Below are 10,067 nucleotides of genomic sequence, written 5' to 3'. Positions count from 1 at the left end.
GTGTGTAGTTGAGTCTCACGCTGCTGGTGTAGGCGGTGTTGTTAGTGTGTGTGTGTGTGTGTGTGTGTGTGTGTGTGTAGTTGAGTCTCACGCTGCTGGTGTAGGCGGTGTTGTTAGTGTGTGTGTGTGTGTGTGTGTGTGTGTGTAGTTGAGTCTCACGCTGCTGGTGTAGGTGGTGTTGTTAGTGTGTGTGTGTGTGTGTGTGTGTGTGTGTGTGTGTGTGTGTGTGTGTGTAGTTGAGTCTCACGCTGCTGGTGTAGGCGGTGTTGTTGAAGCTGTGCTGTGGCGCGATGATGTCAGAGTGGGAGGAGGCAGGGGGAGGGGCAGGGGGAGGGGCAGGGGGAGGAGCCAGAGGGAGAGGGGACAGGCTCCACCGAGCTGTCAGACACCATACTGCTGGGACGCTGTGGAGAAGAGAGAGAGAGAGAGAGAGAGGGAGAGGGAGAGGGAGAGGGAGAGGGAGAGGGAGAGGGAGAGGGAGAGGGAGAGGGAGAGGGAGAGGGAGAGGGAGAGGGAGGGGAGGAGAGAGATGGGTCTCTAGACAGTACTAACTCTAGATGGGTCTGTGTTCAGTACTAACTCTAGATGGGTCTGTGTTCAGTACTAACTCTAGAGGGGTCTGTGTTCAGTACTAACTCTAGATGGGTCTGTGTTCAGTACTAACTCTAGATGGGTCTGTGTTCAGTACTAACTCTAGAGGGGTCTGTGTTCAGTACTAACTCTAGAGGGGTCTGTGTTCAGTACTAACTCTAGAGGGGTATGTGTTCAGTACTAACTCTAGAGGGGTCTGTGTTCAGTACTAACTCTAGAGGGGTCTGTGTTCAGTACTAACTCTAGAGGGGGCTGTGTTCAGTACTACCTGGGTGGTCTCACCTCGTTCGGGGGTCTCAGGCTGTCCTGCTCGCCCTGCTCTGTGTCGGGGTCCGGGCCGGTGTTGGGTTCGGGGTCGGTGTTGGGTTCAGGGTGTGTGTGTTCGGCGCCGGCGGGGCCGGGGCGGTCGTACTGGGTGGTTCCCGTGGGAACGTGCCAGAAGTAGACCTCGGACACGTCTGTGACCTCGCGCCAGCCAGGGGGGAGATCCCCCTCTGACCACACGTCTGGGCCAGGGACAGAGACGTTAATACACACACACACACACACACACACACACACACACCAAACACACACACACATTACGTGTTGGTGTGTCTTAACAGCTCCAGGACCATGACGGAAATAAGTGTTTAAGCTTTCTCATGTTATCCTTTGGATTCTTGTTGTGTCTTAATCCATCAATAAATTCATTAATTCATTCACACACCACACACATACACACACACACACACACACACACACACACACACACATACCATACACACACACACCCCCCCCCCACACCACACACATGCATACAGGCACACACACACACACACACACACACACACACACACACGTAAAAGCACACGCACACACATACGGTACAAATGGTACAAAACACACACACACACACACACACACACATAAACACATACTGTACAAGCACACACATATACGGTACAAAAAAAACAGAAACACACACACACAGTCAGCGGTCTAGGTCAATTTCAGATGATCATCCTTTCCCTACTTAGGCTATGTTGTCATAGAAACCCTGGGCTCATTTCCTGTAGTAGCACCCAAAGAACATCTCTCCCTCTCTCCTTCCATTTCTCCCTCTCTCTCCTTCCTCTCTCCCTCCATTTCTCTTTCTCTCTCCTTCCTCTCTCCCTCCCTCTCTCTCCCTCTCTCCTTCCTCTCTCTCACCATCACTCTCTCTCTTTCCTCTCTCACCATCTCTATCTCCTTCCTCTCTCCCACCATCTCTCTCCCCCTCTCTCACCATCTCTTCCTCTCTTCTTCTCCTATTTCACCATATCTCTCTCCCTCTCTTCTTCCTCTCTCACCATCTCTCTCTCTCTTCTTCTCCTCTCTCACCACCTCTCTCCCTCTCTTCCTCTCTTCTTCTCCTCTCTCACCATCTCTCTCTCTCTTCTTCTCCTCTCTCCCCATCTCTCTTCCTCTCTTCTTCTCCTCTCTCCCTCTCTCTCCCTCTCTTCTTCTCCTCTCTTCCTCTCTCTCCCTCTCCTCTTCTCCTCTCTCCCTCTCTCTCTCCCTCTCTTCTTCTCCTCTCTCACCATCTCTCCCTCTCTCTTCCTCTCTTCTTCTCCTCTCCCCCTCTCTCTCTCCCTCTCTTCTTCTCCTCTCTCACCATCTCTCCCTCTCTCTCCCTCTCTTCTTCTCCTCTCTCACCATCTCTATCCCTCTTTCAGTTAAACTGAACTCAACTCAATTCAATAGTCTTCATTTTCCTGAGTTAAAACTGTTCATACTGTATTGCCAAAGCAGCGCTTGGACATTGAAAAACAACATTAATTAGAAACAGCAAAGAAACATCGGCTACTACAAAACAAAACAAATTATCAGTTGTCAAATAGCAGCAACAGCAAGGAACAATGAATCAATAAAATAAAAAATAATAATACAGGAGAAGACAAATGATGATGTCAGAGATAACGACAATGACGTTTGTCAGGTGACTGTCACTCACGGTCCCTCAGTCTATGGCAGGCAGCAACATAGACTGCTCCTAACTTACTTTCCTCATCTAATACGATGCCTCGCCTTTGGGTAACGAATTCAGTTCTTTTTTTGGCCAATAGGGCTGCACATATTGCCAGAATACATTGACTTAATTATATCACATGCTTTACCCGCAACACCACTCTCAATAATTTTGTAGAACAGTCCAACGTGTCAAATATAATCAAAAGCCTTTTGGAAGTCAATCAAACAGGCATACATGTTGGTTTTATTTTGGTTCACATCAGTTGTGCGTTGTTTTGGTGTGAATGCAATTTGTCTTTTGCTCAAGACATTGTGCTTGGTAAGGAAGTTCAGAAGTCTGGCATTCATAATACTACAGAAGATCTGATTACTGTTCACACTTGATTACTCGATGCCTCGGTAATTATACGGGTCAAATCTGTCCCTGTGTTTATAGATTGGGGTTATGAGTCCATGATTCCAGATGTTAGGAAAAAATAACCTACACTCAGGGCCAAATTTAATATTTTTAATATAGCCAACTGGAATTTCTTGTTCATAATTTTTAGCATCTCATTGAGGATGCCATCAGGTCCACAAGCTTTTTATTTTTTTTAGATTTGAGGGCCTGCAGTTTCCCGTTCAATAATTGGGGAGTCTAATGGATTCTGATGATCTTTTATAGCTCGTTCCAATGTAGTCAGCTTCTCAAGAATGAGACGCTCTGTGTTTATATTCATTTGAACAGTGTGGTGTAGTGTTTTAAAATGGGTGGTCCATATACACTGTTTTGTATAGCCAATTTTTGGTATTTGTTTAGATGTTTCCAATGTTGTTTGTGTTGATTGCTTCCTCAATTTGTGTCAGTTGCTGATTGTTATATTGTTGTTTTTTCAGTCTGGGTGTACGTTTGTAGAATATTATTTATTACAGATTTTGGTTTGTTCCTGGTCAATTTCAATTGTGCCTCTTGCTGTTTGTCTGACTATACTGTTAATATTGTTTACTGCTAGACTGAGGCTTTCTTTACTGTAAGAGTGTGTACAATCCAGAACGTTATCTAAAAGTGGTTGGATTTTGGGGGTGTCAATAGCTTTCTGGTATTGTTCTGTACTGTTTTGGTCCGATCTTTTAGTAAAGTGGGTAATTTGACTGTGATCAGACAGAAGGGTTAATGGTTTAACAGTGAATGAGCTGAGGGAGGAAGGGTCAACGTCTGTGATCATATAATCTACAGGGCTGAGGCCCAGAGGTGAGCAGTAGGTGAATCTACCCAGACCCTCTCTCCATACCTGCCATCTCTCTCTCTTCTTGCTCTCTCTCTCCTTCCTCTCTCTCTCTCCTTCCTCTCTCCTGCATCTCTCTCTCATCTTCCTCTCTTTCTCCTTCCTCTCTCTCTCCTTCCTCTCTCTCCTTCCTCTCTCCTGCATCTCTCCCTCTCTCTCTCTCTCCTTCCTCTCTCTTTCTCCTTCCTCTCTCTCTCCTTACTCTCTCCTGCATCTCTCCCTCTCTCTCTCCTTCCTCTCTTTCTCCTTCCTCTCTTCTGCATCTCTCCCTCTCTCTCTCTCTCTCTTTCCTCTCTCTTTCTCCTTCCTCTCGCCCTCTCTCCTTCCATCTCTCTCTCCTCTCTTCCCTTCTCTCCCTGCTCTCCTTCTCTTCCTCTCTCCTACCTCTCCTCATCTCTATCTATTCCTCTTCTCTTTTTCCTTCTGTCCACTCTCCCTTAGTATATCTCCTTCTCTCTCTCTTTGCTCCCTCATCCCTCCCTCTTTCTCTCTCTGCTCCCTCTCTCATCTCTCTCTGCTCCCTCTCTCATCTCTCTCTGCTCCCTCTCTCTTCTCTCTCTCTGCTCCCTCATCCCTCCCTCTTTCTTTCTCTCTGCTCCCTCTCTCATCTCTCTCTGCTCCCTCTCTCATCTCTCTCTGCTTCTCTCTCTCTTTGCTCCCTCATCCCTCCCTCTTTCTCTCTCTCTGCTCCCTCTCTCATCTCTCTCTGCTGCCTCTCACTCCCCCTCAGCCTGCTGACTACAGTGGCCCACAGGGAGCAAAAAGGATAAAGCGCTTTGCTGCAGTGACCCTCGTCTGCTGAAGGAGAGGCTGTTGGGGACAGCACTGCGTCCAGACAGGACTGAATGTTCTGGACCAGAGTCTCCCAGCACGGGAAGTGTGTTCTGGACTAGACCTCTCCCAGCACGGACCGTGTGTTCTGGACTAGACCTCTCCCAGCACGGACCGTGTGTTCTGGACTAGACCTCTCCCAGCACGGACCGTGTGTTCTGGACTAGACCTCTCCCAGCACGGACCGTGTGTTCTAGACTAGACCTCTCCCAGCACGGACCGTGTGTTCTAGACTAGACCTCTACCAGCACGGACCGTGTGTTCTAGACTAGAACTCTCCCAGCACGGACCGTGTGTTCTAGACTAGACCTCTCCCAGCACGGACCGTGTGTTCTAGACTAGACCTCTCCCAGCACGGACCGTGTGTTCTAGACCAGAGTCTCCCAGTACGGACCGTGTGTTCTAGACCAGAGTCTCCCAGTACGGACCGTGTGTTCTAGACTAGACCTCTCCCAGCATGGACCGTGTGTTCTAGACTAGACCTCTCCCAGACAGGACTGAATGTTCTAATGTTCTATACCAGACAGGACTACGTGTTCTAGACCAGAGTCTCTCAGACAGGACTGAATGTTCTAGATCAGTCTCCCAGACAGGACTGAATGTTCTAGATCAGTCTCCCAGACAGGACTGAATGTTCTAATGTTCTAGACCAGAGTCTCCCAGACAGGACTGAATGTTCTAGATCAGTCTCCCAGACAGGACTGAATGTTCTAGATCAGTCTCCCAGACAGGACTGAATGTTCTTATGTTCTAGACCAGAGTCTCCCAGACAGGACTGAATGTTCTTATGTTCTAGACCAGAGTCTCCCAGACAGGACTGAATGTTCTAATGTTCTAGACCAGACATCTTGCAGCACGGACCGTGTGTTTTAGACCAAACCTCTCCCAGACAGGACTGAATGTTCTAGAACAGATCTCTCCCAGACAGGACTGAATGTTCTAGAACAGACCTCTCTCATACAGGGCTGAATGTTCTAGAACAGACCTCTCCCAGACAGGACTGAATGTTCTAGAACAGACCTCTCCCAGACAGGACTGAATGTTCTAGAACAGACCTCTCCCAGACAGGACTGAATGTTCTAGAACAGACCTCTCCCAGACAGGACTGAATGTTCTAGAACAGACCTCTCCCAGACAGGACTGAATGTTCTAGAACAGACATCTCCCAGACAGGACTGAATGTTCTAGTACAGACCTCTCTCATACAGGGCTGAATGTTCTAGAACAGACCTCTCCCAGACAGGGCTGAATGTTCTAGAACAGACCTCTTTAGACAGGACTGAATGTTCTAGAACAGACCTCTCCCAGACAGGACTGAATGTTCTAGAACAGACCTATCTCATACAGGACTGAATGTTCTTATGTTCTAGACCAGAGTCTCCCAGACAGGACTGAATGTTCTCATGTTCTAGACCAGACATCTTGCAGCACGGACCGTGTGTTTTAGACCAAACCTCTCCCAGACAGGACTGAATGTTCTAGAACAGATCTCTCCCAGACAGGACTGAATGTTCTAGAACAGACCTCTCCCAGACAGGACTGAATGTTCTAGAACAGACCTCTCTCATACAGGGCTGAATGTTCTAGAACAGACCTCTCCCAGACAGGGCTGAATGTTCTAGAACAGACCTCTCTCAGACAGGACTGAATGTTCTAGAACAGACCTCTCTCATACAGGGCTGAATGTTCTAGAACAGACCTCTCCCAGACAGGGCTGAATGTTCTAGAACAGACCTCTCTCAGACAGGACTGAATGCTCTAGAACAGACCTCTCTCATACAGGGCTGAATGTTCTAGAACAGACATCTCCCAGACAGGGCTGAATGTTCTAGAACAGACCTCTCCCAGACAGGACTGAGGGCCCTATGTTTGTGCCGGGGCTAAGTGCTAAGCGCTAAGTGGTAAGGGCTACGTTTTGTCACCTCCACTGAGTTTGGTACGCAATGAAGACGTTTGAAAATTGGGAGTTTTGCTTCATTGCAGACCAAACTCGGCGGAGACGAGACTCAGTGTGTACTGATAGATGGAGCCTGAGAATAGCTGAGCGTAAATGGAGGAAAGGCAAGCTCCCAGAGGACCTTCTTAATTTCCAATCTCTTCTTTCCACATTCTCCTCCTCCCTGTCTGCTGCTAAAGCTGCTTTCTTCCGCTCTAAAATCCTAACCTCTGCTTCCAATCCTAAAAAAAGTTTGAAACCTTCTCTTCACTGCTCCAGCCCCCACCTCCTACTCCCAACTCCTCCCTTCTCCCTGATGATTTTGCCAACTTCTTTGACAAGAAAGAAAAATCATGATATCAGATAGTCTTTCCCCCCTCCCCCGGTCAACGCTCTGTGCACAAACCTCACCCCCCCACCCTCACCCTCTCTCCCCTCTCTGCTCCCCCCCTCCTCTCCTCTCCTCCCAACGAGGCCCTCAACCTTGTAACATCTAACGCTCCTGCAGATTCATGCTCTACAACATCAGGAGGATTCGCCCTTTCCTCACTGATGAAACGGCGCAGGTACTCATCCAGGCCCTGGTCATCTCCCGCCTGGACTACTGCAACTCCCTCCTTGCTGGGGCCCCAGTGTCAGCCATTAAACCCCTGGAACTTGTCCAGAAAGCTGCTGCTCGCCTGGTGTTCAACCACCCCAAGTTCTCCCACACAACTTCCCTTTTCCGTTCCTTACACTGGCTCCCTGTAGCGGCTCGGATCCAGTTTAAAACTCTGGCGCTAACCTACAGGGCAATGAAAGGAACAGCCCCCTCCTACCTCCAGGCCATGGTCAAACCATACAGCCCCTCCCAACCGCTACGCTCTGCTACCTCGGGGCGACTGGTTGCCCCGTCACTCCGAGGACCCTGCGGTCGATCAACGCGGTCACAGCTCTTCTCTGTCCTGGCCCCGCAGTGGTGGAATGAACTGCCCACTGATGTCAGGACAGCAGTCGCTGCCCATCTTTCGTCGCAGGCTCAAAACTCATCTCTTCAAGAAGTACTACAACAATCCTCCCTCCTAAGCACTTATTGTATTATTGTTTTATTGTATTGTATTGTATTGCACTGTACTTTAGATTGCCTTCAGCACTAGATTATGCTCTTAGTCACTTGTTTTAGAAAGAAGATGCACTGTGAGTTCTGGCAAGTAGTAGTACATTGGCTTTTCCTACGTTAAATGCAATTATTGTTAGTCGCTTTGGATAAAAGCATCTGCTAAATGACTGTAATGTAAAATGTAATGTAATGAGAAATATTGAGTTTGCGACGGACAAAACGTATCCCTTAGCACTTAACCCTGGCACGACAGGGCCCTGAATGTTCTAGACCAGACCTCTCTAGACAGGACTGAGAGGAGAGGGAGAAATACACATCCAAACACACTGGATACAGAAATACCTGACACACACACTCACACACACGCACACACACACACACACAAACACACGCACACACACACACAGCGCTCCACATCTCTCACCGGCCTCCTGGGGGGTCTGCGGGGAGGGCGTCTCCTGGGAGAGGGTGGTCCAGCTGGAGTCCTCGTCCTCCGAAGGGGGGTCAGGGATGCCGTCCGCCTTCGACGACCCCCCTCTGGGGCCCCCTCTCTCTGGTCCCGGGTCGGAAGGGGCGGCGGCGATGGGGGCGGAGCCCTGCCGGACCAGGAGAGGGTCGCTCCCTCCATCCCCAGGCCGGTGAGAGGGCGAGGCGGCCAGGCAACGCCTCTCGTTGTCCGGCTGCATTTCCGCCGGGAACGTCCGGGGCTGGGGGTTCTGGGTCTGGGGCTGGGGGTTCTGGGTCTGGAGCTGGGGGTTCTGGGTCTGGGGCTGGGGGTTCTGGGTCTGGGTCTGGGGGTTCTGGGTTTGGGGGTTCTGGGTCTGGGTCTTGGGGTTCTGGGTCTGGGGCTGGGGGTTCTGAGAGTTCCGTGGAGGCTTGGGGGGTGTCTCCAGCCCGCGGGGGTGAGGCACGGGGCGGGTCTGGACCTCGTTCCCGTGGAGACGGTCGTTCCGAGGGGAGGGGGAGGGGCTCTCGAGCAGGGGCTGGGCCGGGGTGGGGGTGGCTTCCTCCTCCTCCTCCTCTTCCTCCATCTTCTCCTCCAGGTTGGGCTGCTTGCTGCTGGGTTTCTCCTCATCCTGGCTCTCCCGCTCCTTCTCTGGGCTGGCATGCTCCTTCTCTGGGCTGGCGTGCTCCTTCTCCAGGCTAACCTGCTCCTTCTCCGGGCTGGCGTGCTCCTTCTCCAGGCTAACCTTCTCCTTCTCCGGGATGGCGTGCTCCTTCTCCAGGCTAACCTGCTCCTTCTCCGGGCTGGCGTGCTCCTTCTCCAGGCTAACCTGCTCCTTCTCCAGGCTGGCGTGCTCCTTCTCCAGGCTAACCTGCTCCTTCTCCGGGCTGGTGTGCTCCTTCTCCAGGCTAACCTGCTCCTTCTCTGGGCTGGCCTGCTCCTTCTCCGGGCTGGCCTGCTCCTTCTCCGGGCTGGCCTGCTCCTTCTCTGGGCTGGCCCGCTCCTGCTGCTTCTCCCCCCTTCCCCCCCGCCCCTCCTCCTCCTCCTCCTCCTCCTCCTCCTTGCTCCCCCAGCCGGGCGGTTCCGGGTCCTTCTCCCGGCGCTGCTCCAGGAGGAAGCTCTTGGCCCGCCGACGGAACGGGGGCACGGCCTGCCGGGAGTTCTCCTTCGTCCATTCGGCCAACCAGTCGGAGTCAGGGCCGATGACGTCGTCGTGAACTCTGACCTCCTCCTCCTCCTCCAGGGCCCTGTTGAGCTCCTGCTGCTGGCTCTCGGCGCGCCGCTGGAGGTTGGCGCCGTTCTTGGCCAGCTTGGGGTTGGCAGAGGAGCAGGAGGAGGAGTAGAGGGCGGAGGAGGAGGACGACTTGGTGGGGAGGCCCCGCCCCCGGGTGGGGGCGTGGTTCCGGGCCTGCTGCTGGGGGGCCGGCGGGTCGCCCAGCCCCATGGCGCTGCGCACGCTGGTGGTGGCGTACCGCTGGCGGCCCTTCGGCAACGTCACGGCGGAGCCCCCGGCCTCCGTGGTGTCCGACGTCCCCCGGACGGCGTCGTGGCCCAGCAGCTGGTGGTAGGACGAGCGGAGACTGAGGGAGGTGGGCGGGGCCGCCGGGGGGCCGCCGCGATTGGCCAGTCCCACGGAGGAAGGGGAGGAGCCGCTGCGGGAGAGTGGCGGGGTCCGGACGGACATCATGACTGGCGAGACGCGCACGGGAGAGAGAGAGAGACCTGAGGGAGAGACGCATGGCATGTTCAGAGAGCAGGCAGGAGCACAGGACACACACAGACACACACACCACCAGCTCACCATTAATCTAACATCTGATACTGATGACATCATCTCTGTGCTGCAGACCTGAGTCATCTCCCCACATGTGATGAGTTAAGATCACAGGACTCTCAGCTCAGAGGCCA

The 10,067-nt window shown here is 52.2% G+C and overlaps 1 protein-coding gene across 1 annotated transcript in view; it reads right to left on the bottom strand.

The window, feature by feature from the left end:
* The window catches only part of LOC311317531 (uncharacterized protein), a gene marked incomplete at both ends in the record, with an annotated part of 14,186 nt that extends 4,340 nt beyond the window's left edge, over window positions 1–9,846 (bottom strand). Inside the window, 5 exons of the mRNA XM_084448605.1 lie at window positions 314–404; window positions 874–1,097; window positions 8,139–8,442; window positions 8,641–9,146; window positions 9,234–9,846. Of these exons, the coding sequence (XP_084304731.1) occupies window positions 314–404; window positions 874–1,097; window positions 8,139–8,442; window positions 8,641–9,146; window positions 9,234–9,846 (1,738 nt within the window). The remainder of the gene's footprint in view (window positions 1–313; window positions 405–873; window positions 1,098–8,138; window positions 8,443–8,640; window positions 9,147–9,233) is intronic.
* Window positions 9,847–10,067: the final 221 nt, after the last annotated feature.

This window comes from Borostomias antarcticus (genome assembly GCF_949987555.1).
Source record: "Borostomias antarcticus genome assembly, chromosome: 14".
NCBI lineage: Eukaryota > Metazoa > Chordata > Actinopteri > Stomiiformes > Stomiidae > Borostomias > Borostomias antarcticus.
Note: the sequence above shows the minus strand (reverse complement) of the source record. Positions and strands in the feature narration are given on the sequence as shown.